Source organism: Castor canadensis, chromosome 8 (genome assembly GCF_047511655.1).
Source record: "Castor canadensis chromosome 8, mCasCan1.hap1v2, whole genome shotgun sequence".
In the NCBI taxonomy this organism is placed as follows: Eukaryota; Metazoa; Chordata; class Mammalia; order Rodentia; family Castoridae; genus Castor; species Castor canadensis.
The window spans coordinates 39,782,316-39,803,730 of record NC_133393.1 but is presented as its reverse complement, the minus strand read 5'-3'; the positions used below and the strand labels follow the sequence as shown (position 1 = coordinate 39,803,730).

General features: G+C 40.1%; 1 protein-coding gene across 2 annotated transcripts in view; it reads left to right on the top strand.

Moving 5' to 3' along the window:
• Jarid2 (jumonji and AT-rich interaction domain containing 2) overlaps positions 1 to 21,415 on the top strand; it is a 236,518-nt gene that overhangs the window by 130,565 nt on the left and 84,538 nt on the right. For both annotated transcript variants that reach the window (XM_074082873.1, XM_074082874.1), the window contains one exon: positions 4,368 to 4,509. In XM_074082873.1, coding sequence (XP_073938974.1) covers positions 4,368 to 4,509 — 142 coding nt within the window. The remainder of the gene's footprint in view (positions 1 to 4,367; positions 4,510 to 21,415) is intronic.

The following is a 21,415-nucleotide window of genomic DNA, read 5'->3' as shown; positions in this document are numbered from 1 at the left end:
AAATAATTTAAAATATTGGTAGTTGGGCTGTGTTACAAAGGGGTAAGAAAAGACGGCACACATTAGCTCCCCTAATGTTACAATAATGGCTATTCTGCCCTGTGGCACCACATTCCATTTTGCTGACCTGGCTCTCCTAGATGAACAGACTGTGTGATTAGGTTTAAAGCACTAAGAATGAAATGGAATAGCCAGTCCAACACAGATTGGGGTGTTTGTGTGTGTGTGTGTGAATTTGATAAAGAGAAAAAGCCCTGGTTTATCCAACCATGTAGTCTCTTGAACTAAAACTAAATGTAAAATTTTCTGAGCCAATATTTACAGGAGTACTCAGATTGCAAGGTTGATCATTTGCAGAGCAAACTCTGTACTGCTCTTTATAAAAGCTAGGAAAAGCTGTGGTCACGACAGGCAATTATTTTTGTGTTTCTGGGCCCCATTTTCTGAGTGTCGAGATTCAGATAACTCATGGATGTCTCTTCTAGTTCAGGTCAAACTCATCATTCATTTTAGAGATGGGGAAGAGCTTGGAGTGCTCTGAAGGTAGTCTGATAAGGACAGGGGGACAGTGGAGGCACTACTTTGATTCCTTTTAGTGTTGGTTCACTTGTGCATTAGGATTGTGTTGAAAAGCCTCATTTCTCTTGCCTCACCCCGAGCTCATAATTAAATCAACTAAAGTTCCCAGGTATTTTTCATGCAAAGTTTCTCCCTGAATTTAGGCTTGGACAGTTGTTGGGGGAGGCGGGGCTCTATAAACCCTTTTATATTTATGCTTCTTTATTAACTTTTTCTTTTGACAGTACTGGGATTTGAATGTGGGTTCAGGTTCCTGCTCGCAAAGCAGGTGCTCTACTATTTGAGCTACACCTCAAGTCCTGTTTATACTTTTTAGAGATGCATATTTTTTCATCCTCTTACATTTTTGAGTCCAGCTGACTCTTAACCTTCTTAAGACAAGTTTTGTAAGCAACCCTCTTTCCCTTCACAAAACTATTGAGGAAAAGTGAATGAATTCCATACCCAGGCTTTGGTGTGAATGTCTCCCTGAGAATTGGGTTGCCCATTCTTTCATAGAGGCTTGGGACAAGTGTGTCTCTCCTTACTGACATGGACTCCACTTTCTTTTACAGTTGCCACTCTCAACACATGGGCCCAACTAGCTGTGCATCACTTGGCAATATTAGTAAGGAAAAACAGGACACACATGGGGTTAATGATAAGCCCTCTGCATGCTCAAGAAATCACTACTCTTTACCATCTACTTAGGTAGTTCATTGTGAGAAGGGTAAGAATAAACCTGTCAGCAGTACTGAACTCACTCACGTTAGTCTTTGAAATAGACCGTGGTCCATTCCTTCATTTACTGCTCACTCACTACTGATCCTGTCATGGCTACACCAACAGGTAGAGGAGCATTTCTTGCCTGTTCTTACCTAATAGCACTCCACTCTTCCTTACTTCCGACAGTCCATGTACAGCATTGCCACGATCTCCTCTTCAGCCTCCTGCTTCTCCTTTTCCTCTGCCACCACTCCTTGGTTTATGTGTAGGCATGTTTCAAATCGTGTCTTTCCTGTTCTTATTTTAGTATTGCTTGGCTGGCTGCATTGATTCATATACACTAGTCCTCCTCTATCACGAGTTCCTTGCTGGATAGGAAAGTGTTTCTTCTTGCACATATACTAAATGGCACATACATCTTTCTGTCTGTCTTTCTGTCTGTCTCTCATATTATTAGCATTTAGATTTTACTTGAATTTCCCCATATACCAAGTGCCCTGGCACTGTAGTAAGTGTTAAGGAAATGAATGATTTCAGATTCCTCCTTCCTTTGCTTCACTTTTCCTGCTGTGCTCTCCTTTATGTACATATATACTGTTGAAACATTGAACTTAGTGACCACATGCATCTTTTTTTTTTTTTTTTTTTGGTCTGTTTCTAATCTATTGAAAGTGTGGTTCGTGTCCTCCTGCTTGTTGGGCTCTTTCCCCTGACTCTGCATTAGTTTTCCAATGTCCTACTAATCAATAGAGGTACTGTTTTAAACACATAATTTTACTTTTCTAGAGCCACATTCAAGGACTTTGAAACACGCAGGTGAAGTTAGTGTAATGTATTTGAACTAACCTAGTTCATCTGATATATTTCTGCAAGTAATCAAGATAAATTATTAATGAAATGCTCCATTCTTTTCTTTCTTTTTTTTTTTCTTTGGTTTGAACTCAGGGCTTCATGCTTGCAAAGCAGGTACTTTACCACTTGAGCCACACTTCCAGTCTGGTTATTTTGGAGATGGGTTCTCTGCCCTGACTGGCTTCAAACCGCAGTCCTCCTCATCTCAGCCTCCAAAGTAGCTAAGATTACTATGAGCTTGTTGGTGCCTGGCACATTCAGTTACTTTATTGGCATTACTGGGGTTTGAACTTGCACTTGGTCTACCACTTGAGTCATGCCCCTAGCTCTTTTTGTTTTAGCTTATTTTTCAGATAAGACATGTTTCCCCTCTATCTTCCCATCCCTCAAGCTCCTGACCAAGATTCTCTTTGCTCTTTCATGGTTGGGATTATAGGCATGCACCATTATGCCCAGTCCTCATTCGGGATTTTAAAACTATAGTAAAATTTAAGAACTCATTTCCTTATCCACCCTAGCTGTGGTGTACATGCTTGGTGGCTACACCCGACTAATGGGTACTATAGCATACAGTACAGGTCATGTTTCTGAAATGTTGGCCATACCTCTGTCCTTGAAGTCTTAGGTCTTCATATTTTTTTTGGCTTCATGGGGAAAACATTCCCTCTTTGGAAAGTTTGTTTTCATTTCCATGCTGTAGTCATAACCCTAAAGCCACCTCGCTCTTAAGCAAATAGTAGTGAGATTCTATTTACTACATTTCATTAGATTTCTAACCTTATGTTACTATTTATACTCCAAAATGATGTAAGAACAGATAACTGGGAAGATGTATGCATAAATAGGGCAGCTCCCAGACTTTGTTGCATGGTATTGAGTTATTTTAGAAAATGTTAATCGGTTAGATAGATCCTAGTTTTCAGTTCAATGCACGGGAACCACTGTTGAACATTTTGTTTCAATTCAAGAGGTTTAATACAGGAAGTACTCATAGAATTGTTGGAATGGCTAGAAGAGCCAAAAAAATTTCAAGGGGCCACCCTGTATTTTTGGCTTCAAGGTCAGGCACTTGGCTCATGTAACTGTAGATCCTGTTATAAGAACTGTTGTGGCTGCCCAGCTCCTGGCACCCATGAAGCTGATCTCTGGAAAGTTGCCGTGAGACAACAACTGTAGTAGAAGCTTCTTATTGATAGGACGGGATCTACCTTGCATCTATAGATGCAGAGGAGTGCGAGTTAGAAAATGAGGCTTTGCCAGTGGCTCATGCCTGTAATCCTAGCTACTCAGGAGGCAGAGATCAGGAGGATTGTGGTTCGAAGCCAGCCAGGGCAAATAGTTTGCAAGACCTTATCTTAAAAATGCCAACACAAAAAAGGGCTGGTGGATTGTCTCAAGGTTCAAAGCCCAGTACTGCAAAAAAAAAAAAAAAAAAAAAAAATAGTGTGACCTTACCACTTGTTGAGATAGCTCTAGATCACATAGTAAAATAGCTGCTTCTACAGCCCACTGAGGGCCAGCAGCTCTCTCCCTAGCACCATCTTTATTTTTGTCCATAGAAGCACATCTATTCATGATACATTATCTGCAGTCAAGGAGACTCCTGTCCTTTGAGAAGATATGAGGCAAGTCTGGTTCCCATCTAATCTGATGGATGGTTATGAAGAGAAAGTAGTTTACTATGATTTTAGTATCTTAGAGATGCCTACAAGGTAGTGTTTCCTGTTTCTAACAGGAATTGGTTCCTGAAAGTATTTCCAAAAATGATTTCAGTATCCCTACAGAGAACACTTAGCACTTCAAAAATAAATAGTTTAATTTGGTAATTGACATTCCTTTTTTCCCTTACCACCTCCATTCACCAAAGATGTTCACATACATTAAAAAAGGACCCTAGCCAGGTATGACACATGACCATAACCCCAGCAATTTGAGAGACTGAGGCAAGAGAATCATGAATTCGAAGCCAGCATGGGTCATATAGTGAGACCCTGTCTACCCCACAAAACCTGCTTGGATTTCCTACTGTTGAAATTGTTTCCTTGTTAGATCTTTTTCTTTCTTACGAGGCCTCAAACGGGATGAGGTTTGACTCTTCTCTGCCCATTTAAAAGTGATAAAACGTATTTCTAAATTCTGTCTCCATCAGCCATTGCATAGGGTTAACTGTGGTAAAGTGCTGCTTCCTGATGTGATGTATTCAAGTGCTTGTCCCCTTTTCTCACCTGTAGGGCTCCTTGGTAATGACCAGTCTAAGGGATTAGGACCAGCTTCAGAACAGTCAGAGAATGAGAAGGACGATGCATCCCAAGTGTCCTCTACTAGCAACGATGTTAGTTCTTCAGATTTTGAAGAAGGGCCGTCGAGGAAAAGGTTAGTACCAAAGGCTAAAAGTATTGGTGTGTTAATTAAACTAGGGACCAGAAACTCAGGACCAGAAACTCAGTTTCTGCCACATGGGAACAAATGCGTGCCTGCTCATACAATCTCCTGATTTTCACAGAAGAAGCAGAATTACAGGTTTTCTGTATATTGCCCAATAATGATAGTTAAAAGAATAAATACACAAAAGATGCTATACAATGAATAAAATAATGTTCCAGCTATGAGAACTGGTCAAGGAATTACCAGTTTATAATACTGGTCTTAAATGTTGATTTTAATTGATTTTCATCAGCAGTAATATTGAAGAGTATATCAGATGGAACTTTGCCATCTTATGAAGGGAGATGTTGCTAAAAATTTGAGAATTAAATGTGGTAATTTGGATTACGTTCTTATCATGAAAGTAGAAGTAATACTGTGTGTTCTTTTTTGTGGTACTGGGGTTTGAACTTGGGGCTTAGTGCTTGCAAGGCAGGCACTGTGTTAATTGAGCCACCCCTCTAGTCACGTTTTTGAGTCTCTGCATTTAACTAAGTTGTGGAATCAGTTCTTAAAGACTACTAGCAATGATTGCTGTATAATTTTCCTAAGTAAGTAAAAGATAGTTTGAGGAAGTTGGCTGTGTCAGTTGTTACGGGAGTTTGTGGTTTCAAGGTCCATGACTATGACATTATAGAAGAAAAGTTTTAACTGGGTGTTAAAAAAAAAATCCTCTGCTGCTATTTGCCCTGTTTCATGTCTTATGTGTTATTTCCTCTCCCCTGCCCTTTAGAATTTATATTTCCTTTCAGTCCTCTCTGTTTTCATATTTTAGGATTACTACTATCTTCATGACTTCTTTTTGTTGGTGAGATCGGGGGGCGGGGGGGAAGAAAAATTCCCTTTGTCTGAGCTTCTTTATTGATTTATTCTATAGAATTGTAATTACCTTTTGGAAATACTCTAGATACATATCTTTAATGAAGAACTGAGTATAGTGGAAAATGTAAGAGCAAAGGAGGGTAGCCCTTTGTATATACTTAATGGTTTTTGAGTCTAAAATTTTAGATGTGTTGCTTAAATTTTTAGTTTCTTTCCTCCATCATGACTCTCTTTGGGGGTTGGGTTCTTAGATGAAGTGACTAAATGGCACATAGTTCACGGAGTTGTATTAACCTGTATCTTCCATTTTGTTTTATTCCTCATCACTCTGCCTTAGAAGATGCCATTGATTTGTGTAGTTAGTAAACTGCACAGATACTATTGATATGTCAGTGTACTGGGTTTTGCACTCCTTTCAAAGCCACTTGGTTGAGTGTTTCAGTGATGAGCTTATTATATTACAGATACTCCATAGGAAACCTCCCCCTGCTTCATTTTGAAAAATGAATTACCACAAGAGGGATTTCAAGGATGTGTAAAACAATCATATCAGTAAATACTTTGGAATGTGTGGTAATTTTGTTACCCAGCATGGGTAGATGTTCATGCATCTGGCATCAACTTTCAACTCCATTTGGGGAACAGAATTCTGTGAGCCTGTAGTTGTAAATGCTAGCACCCATTCTTGTACCTATGTGACCCAGCATCACCCTCACTTCTGAGATTCCATCAGCATGATGACCAATGTCAGTAGGCTTCATTCTGGGGTGATAGATGGGGTGGAGGTGGGAGAGATGACTCTAACTGATAATGTCTCTCTCAGATCAGTATTGCTGGCTTCCTCTTTGCAAGGAACTGTTGTGTTGTTTAGTACAAAGCAGTCGTTTAAGTTGGTATCTCCCAGAGAGTAGAACAGAGAAAACATCTTTTCATACCTAGCTTAAGGAAAAGGTAACCACTGTAAGTTCTCTGTAATGACTAGGATGGTGAAGTATGTTGTCTTAATAAAAATCCATTCAAACCCCAGTCACTTCTCCCCACCCCCGTCCCCACCCCCACACCCCAGGAAAAAAAAAGTATTTGGCAGTTCTTTTGGATAATGGTAACATTCTACTAGTGAAAACCACCAGGGAGATGTGTGGAATAAAGGGGCAAATGGCTTAGATTTTTAGTCAGGTCTGAGGTGGCCTGCAACGGAGGAGGCCTTTGTAGCCTTCAAACAGTTTGTCTTATTAGGACGTTTCTTGCATTGTTTTAGGATAATAAAGGAGATTTAAAATAAATAGTAACTTCTAATAGCTTCAGACTTTTAAGAAACTATTTGCCTAGAGCCCTCTTTGATACTTAGTGGATTTGGTTTGAATCCTGTAGATCACTTGGAACTTAACTTACTGGAGCTTGCTCAGTGTATTGTTGAGAGTGGGTTCTGAGACTTCTTCATCTTAACGTATATTATCCTTTTCTAATTAGTTGATGGAGTGTGCTGTTTCTGAACATGAGAAGTCAGGCCCAGGCTAACTGCCTAAAGCTAAATGCCTCTATGTTGTTTTAGTGTGGATTCAAGCATCAGGTGGATTGGGACAAACAAGATGTGTTTCTGCCATGGATCTTAATTTCGTTAAACATCAGATGACCTAGGAAGAGCATGTTTTAAGAGCAACCATTTGCATTTTCTTTTGGTATTTAGAATATCTGGGAGAAAAGAACAAGTCCTAAAGACCCAGGGTCATGAGTTCTATTTTTACTTTAGAAAAACCACTCATTTTAGTTTTAGAATGATCTAAATTGATAGCTTTTCTTATAACAGTTACTCCTGCTCTGCACATCTTTTTAGGTTCATGGTTTAGAATCACCAGCTGATAGGCATTTTGTCCATTAGGGGGAAAAAGGATAAAGGCAAGGGGCAGAGGGCAGGGAAGGTTTTATTTACTAAGTAAAACCTTGTAGTAGAGTCTGATGCCAGCCTCCATTCATACCTACTTGATCTGATTTTCCCATCCACAAATTGAAGCAATTAGATTTTTCTAATGATGCTTGTAACTTTTTTTTTTTAAAGGCTTCAGTTGAAATATTGTGTTTACAAAGTGTTACTTTTCTGCAGAAAACTCCTGAGCTCTGTTTTGCCCTACAAACATTTGTCATTGCTTTTCCTTGATGCCAGGGATGACAGGAGACAGTAGAATTCCTAGATTTTTAGCATTTTATATATTTCTCCATTTCCTAATTCTTTTTTCCTTAGAGATTTTTTTTTTTTTTTGGTGGGCAGGGAAAACCCATAAGCATACCTTTTATCTAGCCAGTACATTGTAATTATATGAATTACACCATTCTTAAAAGAAAAAGCTGGCCCTGCTTGAGAAGTTCTGTGCCTATTTGAACAGGGCAACCCAAGTAGAGAAGACCAGAACCTTTAATCGGCCAATTGTGGATGTGATGGTGGTCATGCCTAGCTCTGTATCCTTGTTTGCTTTTGTAAAATTTGTTTTCTCTAGAAATATTTTGGCATTTTCAGGAACCAGAATGGGCAGATTTTGGTTGATCCTGTGAGGACTGATGATGAAAAACCCTTTGGAGGGATAAGGACAATCTAGCTGATTGAAAAAGTGTTAGACAAAGAAGTTGGTGACATTGTAGTTTTCGATGTAAGTGACCGATCCAAAAGAGCTCATTTGAAATGCCACTCAGATAGTAGGATTAAGGATTTTGTCTTTGGATTTGTTGCGTGGTGGTGGTAAAATTGAACAGTGTCTCTCATGAAGACTTTATGTGCACCTTCATAGTTAAGAGTGTTGGCTAGGGCAAACACGTGGCTTCTTAGTATGGCTCTAACATTTCATGTGTGCCACTGGGCTCTGGGCCTCACTTTCCTCATCTGTAAGTGGTGTATAATGTATGATGGTAGAACTCAGGTGACGGTGTTTATTGACCAAGCTACTTTTTGAAGAGAGTGCAGGTGTATGAATCCCTGGGCTAGATCATTATTAGCCATCCTTAGTGGTTTTGACACATGAATTGCTACCTGTGAATCTGCACATTCATTGTAGACTTCTCACATGTGTTTGGGAGGTTTTCAGTTTATACACATTGTGATTTATATCTTTCCACCTTGGTACCTCATCACAGCAATCTGCAGGCAGATGGAAAAGTGTGGGTGTACCTCCCTCTTTTGAAGTTACTGAGTCACAGGAAGGACCCTGTGGTGAATGGTGTGAATTTCCTCCTCTAATCTTACTGTGACTATATTCGCGTACATGAAGAAGGCAGGAGTGGGGCAAGTTGTAGTATGCAGGGTCTGTTGGTGAGCAGATTCTATCACAGCTAGTCATATGTTAGTCATCTCCTTTTCTGAGGGATAGGCCCCTAGTGCTGAGATCACTCCGTAGTATGACAGCTTGATCTGACATGTGTGGTGTTTTTTGTATATGCTAAAAAGCTCCAAAAGTTTCTAAATAACTACTAAAAAATTTCTTTTGAGAGTGGAGGGAATAGAAAGACTTACTGAATTTAAACATAGTTGTTTTTATTGAGTAGATTGAATTTTGATGTAAAGAATTAGTGTATTTGTGTGATACAATGACTGGGTACAATTTAGCTTTTGGATATGAACACATGTTTCATTGGGGAATTCTCTCATCCTTTTAAACAGGTATTCTGTTCACAGCTTAGTTGTCTCTCTAAGACTGTATTGATTTTCTTTTTTGTTCTGAGTTCTTTTAATTAATGGTAGGAAATACCATTAATAGTTCCTACCTTTAAGTTTAGAATGGAGATAGGTCCAAATGCATAGGTATGTTGATTTTTAAGAACCAAGAATGCTGGGTGCCATTGTCTCATGTCTGTAATCCTAGCTACTCAGGAGGCAGAGAGCAGGAGGATTGTGGTTTGAAGCTAGCAAATAGTTTACAAGACTCTATTTCAACAAAACCCTTCATAAAAATTGGGAAGTGACTGGTGGAGTGGCTCAACAGAAAGGCCCTGAGTTTAAGCCCCAGTACCGGGGAGGAAAAAAAAAAAAAAGGAACCAAGAATTTAAAGGCCTATTTTTTTTTTTTCAGTATTTCTTTAACAAAATGCAGCAGTGATATTGTTTAATGTTAAATGTGTTTGCTTTTACTTCCAAAAAGTCTTAAGGAAAACAAGAAGCAAACAGCTTAGATGTATTTCTCTTAACTCTCTATTTAGGTTTCGGAGTTTCCATTAACTGGACTATTCAGGGGAGTACTTTACAAGTAGAGATAAATTCTATACTAACTACAAAGTTTAGAGCTATCTTGATTGAAATATACTCTGTTTATAAGAAGGCATCAATTCAGAAACAATATAATGTGGCAGCTTTGATGAGAAATCGTAGAATACTGTATAAAGTAAATAGTACTAAATAACATTTAGTACTATTTGCTCTTTTTATTTACCTATCTAGTTGGTATTTCTGGTGCTCTTCTTTCTTTGCTACAGATCTAGATATCTTTCTGGTGTCATTTCCTTTTGCTTGAAGGATTTTTAATATTTCTAGTATGTCTGTTGGTGATAGATGAATCTTGATATTTTGTATGTCTGAAAAGGTGTTTATTTTACTCTTATTTAAAAAATGTTTTAGTTCATGGTGATTGTACAGTCACTTGCGGTTGTAAAGAAACATCACCTCTAGGTTCAAAAAAATATTTTTGCTGTGTGTAGTATTCTAGGCTAAAAAAAAAATTCTCTACCTGGGACTGCTTTAGTGTTTTCTACTTTGCATAGTCCCTGACAAGAAGTCAGCTGTCGTTCTTGAAGTTTCATCTTTCCCCCATTGCAAATTATCAACATCTTTTACAATTGGTGATTACAAACAATTTGATATAATGTGCCTACATATAATTTTTCTTTGTTTTTAGTGGTTGGCATTCATTGAGCTTATTATAATTTGTTTGTAGATTTTACCACTTCTGGAAAATTTTGAACTATCCTTTAAAATTTTTTATTCTTTCCTTCTCTCTCTCTCTCCCTCTCTCTCTCTCTCTCTCTCTCTCTCCCCCTCCCCCTCCCTCCCTCCTCCCTCCCTCCCTCCCTCCTCTTTCCCCCCCTTCCCTCTTTGGGAACTTCATTTATGCCTACGGTAGGCTGTGTGAAAATGACTCGCCATTTTTTCCCAGACTTTATTAATTTTTTTAAAAGCATTTCATTTTAGATAGTTCATAGACAAGTGTACTGTTAAATTCTACTAATACATTTTTATATGTACAAGTTAGATTTTGGTCTATTTTTGATCCTCCATGTGTATGCTAGTATGCTTAATATTTGCTCTGCCTTCTTGAATGTATAGAGTATAGATACTATGGATGTTTCAGTATTTTTGTGCACTAATTCTATTATCTGTGTTATGAGATGTTTGGACCAGTTGATTTGTTTCATCCAGATAACTGGTCATGTTTTCCTATCACTTTGCATGCAAACCTGGTACCACCCCCACCCCACCCCCACCCCCCAATTTCCTTTCTTTCTCACGTTTGAACTCAGGACCTTACACCTGATAGTCAGGGGCTTTACTACTTGGAGGGGGGAAGCCCCCTGTTCTTTTTTGCTTCAGTTATTTTTCAGTTAGTGTCTTACTAATTTCTTCTAGCTGGCCTTAAACTGCTATCCTCTTTTTCTCAGTCTCCTGAATAGCTAAGATTATAAGTAGGAACTGTAATGCCTGGCTCCATTCCCCCTCAGGCTGGTATTGAACTTGTGATCTTCCTGAACTTATGATCCTCCTGCCTCTGTTTTCTCAAGTATTGGGACCATACCTGACCACATGGCTGGTAATTTTTTTTTTTTAATTGGATGCCAGGCATTGTAAATTTTTCATTGGTTGGCTGCTGGATATTTTTACACTTCCATACTTACTCTTGAGCATTGTTCTGGGATCTGATTACACAGTTTGGTCTGTGTGCATCTTGTTTTTAAGTGGTTGGAAGGCCACTGTTCACTGTACAGCAAATTTCTCCACCACTAAGGCAAAAACCCAGTGTACTTCATTGATGTGCCGTGAATTACAGTGTTTACCGTGGGCTAGTAGAAAGGGTGCTTGCTATTCTGGCTCCCTGTGTTGGCTTTGAGAATTGTTTCATCTTACCCTTCCCAATGGTACTATCCTTGCATAGTTCCCTAACACATGTATGTTTTGTCCAGTACTCAGCTCAAGATTTGAGAAGCATGCTTGGCACATTCCAGAGTTCTCTGTGTGGCCCTGGCCTCTGCCTTACATGTTCTGTTTACCTTGGCCTTTCCAAACTCTCAGTTCCTCCCTCAACTAGGGATTTCTCTAGGCTCTGTTTGACTTTTCCCTACCTGTGCAGCAACCTAGAAGTTCTTAAAGGACTAATCTGGAGAATCATTGTTTTCCATCTCATGGATCACAGTTCTTTGTTCTGTGGTATCCATTTCTTATCTGGGTTTTTAGTTCTTTCAGAGAGGCAAGTGGTAAATCGTGACCCTCTTACTCATATTACATAGAAGCTAAGTCCTTCTGTTGAATGAAAGAAATAGAACTTTATCTCAGTCACTGGCTTTGTGTGTGTGTATGTTAGCAGGGCTTGAATTCAGTGCTTTCTTACACTTGCTGAGCATGTAGTCTACCACTTGAGTCACATCACCAGTCCTGTCATTGGCTTTTCATTTAGATTTGTTAGTCATCAAAAGAAAAAGTAAATAGCATAAATAAGCCTTGACTCAATAAAAAATAGTATTTCCAAATTAAAGAAGATGCATTTGGCCTATAGTTAATCTCAGTTCATAATAAATCCTTTGATATTAGAAATTCTTCCACTTCTTTGAAACTATAAACCTGTATGTAAAAGAGGCTTCCTACTAGCACGATAATATGTTGCTGATACATCTACCTAAATTCACGTAAATGTCTGTAAGGGTCTATCATTCCATTTTATAGCTGAGTTAGCAGGATTTGAACCCAAGACTTCATACCTATTGCTTGGACTTTCTCTCTGTACCATGTTGCTTTCAAAAGGTGTATCAAATGCAGGTCATGCTCTTGCAGGTGCTTCCTCTACAGACAAATGGCAAAAGGGTGCCCCTTTAGGGTTAGGAGTTGGCTTGGGAACTGGACCATTGGTGTACACCAACCATACTCAGTGAACACCTTTGTGTGGTTTATATGCATGGTCCCCTCTCTTTGTGCAAACTGGTTTGTAATCTTGTGTCTGCCGGTGTTGTATTCTTTTCACGAAATGAGTGAAAGTGTTTTTTTCCAGTGTAAACCATGCAATAGATAAGAAAGGGAAGCACTTTAGCTTCTCTTGAGGAAGACATTTTAGCTTCTGAAATCCTCTCTGGAGTCTTCTGATATTAGGTGTTCATGGCTTTATGCTCAAGAACACTTCAGAGGAAGGGCTCATCTGGGATACAAGAACAATGAAGACTGAGCTGCCCACTGGTCCAGGTGGCTTTTCCAAGGAAATCTGTGGTTCTTCCAATCCCTGGGTGTACTCCTTTACTTTTCATCTGGCTGATTGGACTTGGTGGGTCTGGAGGGCAGGGGTAAAGGTATAGGCTCACCTCATAGTGCTTGCTTGTGGATCTGCTTCACCTCACCTGCCATTCCAGCTTTGGAAGGAGATTGTGTGTCTCTCAGCTCTCTGTGCTTTTCCATATTACATAGTGAGGACACTGGATTAGATGTGTCAGGGTGTCCAGTGTAGAGCTGAGGGGGCCTTTCCGATTGTGTTGGAGGTTGTGACAAGTAAAGTGCATGTGCGCTGTTGCCTGGAGAGTGGCACATGCTGCTTACCTACATTCATAGTCCAGTTCTTCCCTGGAGCAGAATCCATGGGCCTCTCTGTTCAGACCTCACACAGCTCCCATGTTTCCTCCGCATACCCAGGAACCCAAGACACTGGTGTGTCTGCATACCCTGCAGTAGACACTGGCCCCCAGTCTCTGCTGAATGAAAGCAGCTGCTTTCATATAACATCTGACTGGTCTTGCACAGGAAGTGTTTTGTGGGCTTCCTCTCTCTCCTTTTCTGTCTTGGGATTTTAACTGCTTGGCAGATTGCTAGCTAAATGGTTCTGTTTGGGAATTATGAAACAGTCTTTTCCATAGCTACAGTTTATAAGAAGCAGTTTGTGAGCCTACTGGTGTTTTCTTCCTTACAACTCTGGCCTGCTTGACTCTGCACATGCATAGTGTCGTAAGTTTTCAGGCTGTTACTGAGGCCTAAAGCTGCAGCTCCTCCTTTTATCTGAGGAAGGAATCTGTGGTCCAGGTTGTTTGAGGGGGTGGTGAGGTGGGAAGGGATGGTGGTGGTATCTGTTGGGTAGAATCATGTAAATGCTGAATCCAGAAATCTTAGTGCTACATGCTACAGTTCACCATCACAGAAGAAAGGATTTGTTTCTACATGGTGAATGGTCTAGCACTATGGGGCAAGATGTTAGTGAGTGACTGAACAAAGGCATACTGGGACTTCAGGTTTACCTTTATGAGATATGCTATGTGCTTCAGACTGCAGGCTCCCTTTGGAAGACTTTGTTTTCTTTTTTTACCCCCACTCTATCCTGAAGGAAAGACAAATTGTTACTATCCAGATCATGATGATTAGGGCAGAGGGATACCTTTGTATGCTTGACCTCACCCTCCACAGAATGCATAATGTGTGAGTCTAATCCTGGATGGGAAATCTGACATGCAGGACCTGGGAAGACCAGGTACTGCTCACCTCTGTCCTTCTGATCTTTGTCCTTTCTGCCTTTCTGTGGGGCCATGGTAGCGGCCTAGGAGTTTCTGCCACAGGCCTTGGTGCTTTATGTCTCATTGTCCCTTTGCAGGTTCCCTGATTTTGGATGAAGTGTCAGTTGTTTTCTGAAGGCACTTCCTCTTCATGAGGCTTTCTTCACTCTATTCTACTTTCTTAGTAGAATAGAGTTTGAGGTGTGGTGCCTCTTGTAATCCTTAGGTAGAGGCTGAGGTTTGACATGCTGAGTGATTCTTTCTTTGCGCTTCTGTGGCAGCCTGCTTTGAAGGGAAGGAGTTATCCATAGGCATTCTCAGTATCCCCTGGCGTCACCAGAGGGCTGGTGATTACTTCTTTTTTTTTTTTAACCTTTCTGGTCAGATTTGAGGCACGAAGAATTGGTGATATTTTTAAGGATATACCTGGTTGTTGTGGGAGACAAGGAAATCATGTTGCTGTCTAGCTCCGTCTCCAGGGGAAGCCTCAGGATTCACTTAATATGGTTGTAGATGATTTAAGAACTCAGCTGTAGTGAGAGCAGGGCACAGTCCATACCTCCTCACATCTTCCCTGGGAACAGGAAATGGCACTCAGCATAGAAGGGTACTTACTGCACTTTGGACAGTCCCAGTGAGACAGCCCAGGTGACTTGTAGAACTAAACAGAACAATGTACCTCCACACTAGGGAAGGGACGGGTATGCTTTAACATGGTCTGCACTGCAGCAGAATGAGAATGGAATGACATCAGGTTCCTTCATGAATAGTAGGGAACAGAGGTCCCAGAGGATTCTTGTCTTCACCATAGGAAATGAAAATCAAACCCCAGTTTTGCTTGCTTTCTTTTAACCCAAGGAAAACGTGATTTAAATGTAAGAGGTTGTTGGCTAATTAGAAGGGAATTGGTGGATTAAAAGCTATCACTTACTGTTTTGTGGTTTTGATCAAAAGCCTTCCGGTATAAATGAACCTTGGCTCCATCCTGTCAGGAGTGAGTCCTCATGGGATTTCCATTTTTAAATGTGTATGTGCACGCTAAAGCACTGTGTAGTTGGCCTGGGGTAATTTGAGGTACAGCTGCACTTGGAGTAGCACTTTGTAGGAATGTGAAGCAGGCGTGTATCTTTCTGACAAAACTCTCTGGCTGAGCACAGGTTTATTTTTAAACTTAAAGAGTTTGGGCCTACCTTTCTAGAATGGTGTGTTAAGCATTTACATGAGTGAAACTGAAGTTCTCTTCTTTACCTTCTACATGTGGTGCTCTGTCTAGATAGGTTTTCAGGCACTCAAATTTTCTGCATAAACACATTGGCACCATTGTCCTAAAAGGGAGAAGCAGAAGGGAGGGACCTGCCTTAGAACGTGTGTCCTGTGTGGGTTAAAACATTGGCAGAGATGTTTTTCATTTAATTGGTCATTAGTGACTTGTTGCTGAGGACAAGTCTTTAGGCATGTGGGAAGACATGTCCAGCTCCATAATTTGCTGAAAGTTCCTGGTAAACACATACAGTTCTGCTACATTGGTTTAAGGAAAATGGCTAGAACTTCATCTGAGGCAGTTTTATTACTGCTAAGGCCATTTCCTCTTTCTGTTACCTCGGAGATCAGATTACAGGGATATCACTTTCTGCCTCCCATGCAAATTAGGGTCTAGCATGCTTTGGGGTTGCCATGGAAACTGCTGGGTACCAGTTTCTTCCTGCCTCCTCTTTCACAGCTCTTCTTAGGTTTTTAAATATGAACGTCTGTCACGTGTTTTTGTCCTGGACTTTATACATCCCCAGTGGGTAAATCTAAACATCACCCTGATCTATTTCAGTAGACTCTGAAGACTCTGACCATACTGGAAATATTTTATCATTCCCTGAGTCTTCCTTGATGATATTTGGAGTGAACAGATTGACACTCAGATGAAAGGCACTGAGTGGTGGATTTGTGAGATTTGGAGTCACCTGGATTGTGAAGGAGGTGACAGCCATTCGTGTCATTTGTGGTTCACATGTGCGTGCTCATATGGGGGTTTTTAGATGTGCCTTTTTAGGCAGAACGCTCATTGATGTTAGCGCCTCACTTGGCGGCTTAGCTCAATTAACAGCAGTGCATAATGTTTAGGCATAGATGGAAGTGGAGTGGGCTTTGCTACTCTCACCCCATACTTTCCCTTGTGCCTCCCTCCCTTCCTTTCATTTTATGGTAAGCGTGGGAGTTGGCTGGAGAGGGAAGGAAGCAACCAAAACCGCTTGTTTTCCAGGAGAGAGTTTTTGCTCATTTCTACCACTGGAAATTAAGAGAAGGTTATAGTAATGAGTGGTGGGTCCCCTCCCATCTCTGAATAAGGTAAATAATAGGCAAGACTGCCTTCTCTTTTGCTTTAGGCTCACTAGCTTTGATTTGCAAAGATAGAATCTTCTAGAGTGTAATCTGCATAAAATGCCTTCATCTGTCCCAGTAGCTTAACTCTCACCTCTCAGGGTTGCTTTAAATCAGCATTAGCATTATTTGATTTTCCTGTGTGGTGGTCATCACTGTCTACACAATGCCCAGCTGACATTCAGACTTTCAAAGAGTGTGGCCATTAGTCCTTGGACAGAAGGAACAGTCCTTGTTTATCTTTATCCCCAGTTCCTGGCAGAGTATTTGGTGTGGGATAAACATTTGTATGTTTTTGGGAATAAACAAATTTTAAGAATAGCTAAATAAAGTATAGGAAAGGAAATGTTTGTAAAGGAGTCATCATATTTCAGAAGCAAATAATCCACATTAGTCCAAATCTTTCTCACTCTATCATGTTGGGAAGGGATGTATATGTTTGCTCTGGTGCATAGGTGCATGCATGTACGTGTATGTGTGGTAATGCTCTCTTTCATCCTGTCTGATGCCCCTTTGGAGGGGCTTTTTCCTCTACCTCCTTCCTTTGGGGTCAGGTATACTCACCCAGTTCAAAGCTCCACAACTAACTGTACAGAAACCAAAATGTGCCTTGTAAGCTTTATTTTACTCCTGGGAGACATCTGATTAGAATAGAGGAAGTGCCTTTCTTGTTTTGCAGCAGGGTCTAGAGTTTTCAGAGTAAAGGATGAGGTCAGTGGATTGCCACTTTAAAGAACAGTGCTGAGAGAAAATGCCTAAACTTTCCACTGTTGTGCCTCCCTTGGCACAACTTAAGGCTGGCTTCACTTTTCTGGTCTATTTATGATTTAGAACTATATACATTCAAGCATCAAAGCCCATAATAATAAATATTCTGTTGTCATGATGGTAATAAATATACCTGACCATTTTTCCTGTTTCCAGGTTTCCTTCCTTCCTCCCTCCCTCCTTGTTTTCTTTCTTTCTTTGGCAGTACTGGCGTTTGAACTCAGGGCTTACAACTTGACCACTCCACCACCCCTTTTTTGTGATAGGTTTTTCAAGATAGGTTCTCATGAATTATTTGCCTGGGATGGCTTCAAATCGAGATCCTTCTAATCTGTGCCTCCTGGGTTGCTAGGATTACAGGTGTCTAGCTATTACCAGACTTTCTTCTAGAGGTAGAAGGCGGTCTAGCTTTGTCCTATTTGTGTTCATGGAATTTAGTTTTCAAAGAAAATTTCTGTGAAGTTAAATACTGTACATGACCACTAGCTGTAGGAAATTTCAGTTAAATAGAATTAATCTCATTGTTAATCATATTTAAAATGTGGGAAGAATAAAAACATGTAAAAGGAAAACAAAAGTCCTTGTCTTGTTGGTTAAATTTGATTTCAGATTAGATGAAGCCTTTTGAGATGTTGCTTTTCATACAAAGTACTGCGTGATAGGCCAGGTGCTTTACTGAATGAAGCCCATTGTTGATAATGTGATTTTAAAAATACACCAAAGGTGGGGGGAGGGGTGTTAAAGGAGAATGATGGAGAGGGTGAATTTAACTAAGATATATGTAAGCACTTTTGGAAATGTCACAGTGTACCTCTAGTACAACAATAATGTGATAATAGGGCTGGGATGTAGCTCAGTGATACATTGCTCACCTAGCGTGCGTGAGGCCCTGGGTTCGTTCCCAGCACCAAAAAAGAAAAGACCAAAAAAAAAAAAAAAAAACCTGTCCTCGAACCCCAGTACCCCCAAAATAAATAAATTAAAAAAAAAGCAATCCAATTGACAAAAAAAAAAAAAACTTCAACAATAATGTGATAATAATAAAAAAAAAACCTCACCAAACATCAGTAAGTTCTGCTGGATGATGCAGCTCCATGAAGTGGCTTTTCTGGGAGTGGTGGACTTCCTGGGGACATTTGTTCCTGGCTAATGCTCACTTTACCTATTGAATAGCTCTTGGTGAATGGTGTGTCCCTGCTTCAGGGAAACATGTATGTTGTGCAGGCCAATTTTGGGGTTCTTTGTGTTTAGTCTACGGTGTATTCATTGACGTCCACATTTTTTATTGTTGTTCCAGCTTCTAACTGTGTTGGATGGGATTCTAGCAATTTCTAAATATACGTTGTTTTTAGAGCCATTCTTTTTCTAGAACATAGCTACAAATTTGTTCTCCCTGTTATTCAGCCCCCAACAAATATGCTTGCTTTCATGTTGACATGCTGCAGAAATTCATTGCAGGGCTGTACTTTGCTGGTTGATAAGTAAAATGCCATTGTATAAAGTAGACTGGCAGTTGGCCTTTCTGCAGCCTGCAGCTACTCCTTTTGGTAGGGATTTGAACTGTGTTTGCCATGATTTCTCTCTTCTTGTTTCTGATAACTCCAACATTCTAGTCTGGGCTAAATAGAGCCCTTATATATATACTGTCCATGAGATTATAGTTTAGGGTGCTTTGTAGCAGTAGAAAGTCACATGCACTAAAATATGTCCCCCTCCCTTGTGGGTTTGTGGGTTTTGCCTCCCTTGTGGATTTTGAAGTCCAAGGAGAGGAGGGTATGGCAAGTTCCACTGTACCCTCTCTGAAGATCATGAGGAATTGTGCCAGTAAATACCTAGAAGGTGTGTTGAAGGCATATACCTTTTGTTTTGCTATTGCTATTTTGTTAACACCATCTTTTGGTGTGCTTTTACATGTTTGTCAAATTTATTAGTGATTTTGATGATAAGGGTAAATTCCTGTCCGTATTCAGGGACTAAATGTTTGATTGCTGGGTCTTAGTTCCAAAGGTCCTCCTTCACACACTTACATTTGTTCCTGGATATTTTAAATTTCATGCTTCTAAAAGTGAAGTTAGTATACAAAATTAGGTTATCATTTTCCTTTTCAATGAAGCAATTTTAAGAAAGCATAAGTGGTATAGTTGGATAGGAGGTATAACTTGCTATACTCTGTATAGCACAGAAGAATAAGTATAGTTAATAACAACTAATTGAATATCTCAAAATAGAGGATTTTGAATGTTCCCATCACATAGAAATGATACAATTACCTCTGATCTGATTATACATGTATTCTAATGTCGCACTATACCCCATAAGTATGCACAATTACTGTGTGTTAATTACAAATAAAAGCGTAGGAACCTTGCAGATGTCAGTTGCGGTGTTGGATTTTTTTTTGTTTGTTTGTGTTTTCTTTTTTTGGGCTTCACGCTTGGTAGGTCGGCACTCTACCACTCGAACCATGCCCCCAGCCAGCAAGTTGACCTTTTAACTAGAAACATTGAGTGAGAACTGTGAAGCATTGTGTAGTCCTGCTTCATTGGAAATCCCCATAAATCATTAGTGACTAACAGTAGTTAGCCTTCTGTTAAACCATATAGAGGCCTGTTCCCAGGAATACTACCCTAGGTAAGCAGGCCAGCTCTGTCCACAAATTTTTACTCAGCCTACTAGCACCCACAGACCATATGGCACTAGTTCGAGCACAGGTTTTAGAATAAAGTAGATGTTAGGTTTACGCTGTTAAAAGCTACTTAAAGTCTCTGAACTTCCATGTCTTTGTGTGATAAACGGGAGCCACAATGCCGTACCAATTTCACAGATTAGTGCTTGCATCAGAATCAGCTGGGGCCAGCCTCCAGCACTTTTGATTCAGTAGTTCTGAGGTAGGGCCTGAGAACCTGTACTTCTTACTCAGTTCCCAAGGGATTCAGATGCTGTTAGTTGGAGAGTCGCACTTTGAATATCATTGAAAACACTAAGCAGTAAGTAACATGATCAATATCCATTCTCTGTATAGTCACTGTGTAAGTGGACAGTGGTTATCTCTGTGGTTAAGATTTCTCGGGCCCACTTACCTCCATCACCCTTTGGAGACCTTTTTTCTTTTTTGCCAAACGTTTCCTTCCTCAGCTTGTTTGTCTCCCTTGTGCAGAGACAACGTAGTAATGTCTTTCCCTTGCTGTTTGTTTGAAATTATTTGAATTAATTTACAGACTAGGTGTTGGCTACATGGTCTCCCCTTTTTGGTCCTTTATGGTGTGATTAGCATGTGCTCGGAGCTTCTCTTAAAGGAATGGCATCTGAGTGAGGGCTCGGCTTTACCTGCCATAAACAACTCATCTAAGCAGACAATGTAATTGAGTGTGGCTTGCCTTTGAATCCCTAGCTCCCTGCAGATTGCAGTACATGGTGCTTTCTTTGTCTTATGCTTAGTATTCATGGATAACATTCTGATTGACAGTTGGATAAGGATATAGTATCAGTCACATTACTATCTTTATAAATTAAAAAAAATATATATTTTTTAGCCTCAAGAATTTCTCTATAGCCCTCTCCAGTTTGTGCATGCATGTATGTGTGTGTGTCCGTCTGTGGCGGGGTACAGTGGGGTTGAGAACTTTTATATGTGCATGTACTTGTGTACTTACTCTTTCCCTGCTTTCACACGTTTCAACTTGCATGAGCCTTAATTTAATTTAGACCCAGTGAGGATACCTATCTGTATAACATACACACCTCCATAGGTCTGTTTCCACCTTTCACCGTGTTCTTAACAGTGTGGTTTTTATAGAGCAAGTTTTGTTGTAGATAACAGCGGGAGAGATGGCACTAAATAACATTGTGGCTGTCCTTCAGTGTGCAGAATTCATGCTTCTAGTCATGTTTGCGGTGACAGGCAATTCCATATACCCATCAGCATTTTCTCAGTGACCTATGTTTTAAAATGGAGCTTTATATTTTTAGCCTATAGGGCTATTAAGGGGTGTGGGGATGTGTTTTCAATGAATTTTGCATGAAGAATGGTATGAAGCCATCTTCCTAGAGGAGTTTATTGGGAGAAAAATTCTTTCAGGAGCGGATAAGGTCAGCTCTGATCTGAGTTTTTTTTAACCACTTGTAAGTGTGGAAGTGTGGAAGGGAACAGAAGGTAGTCCCGCCCATGAGCACACCAGGGAAG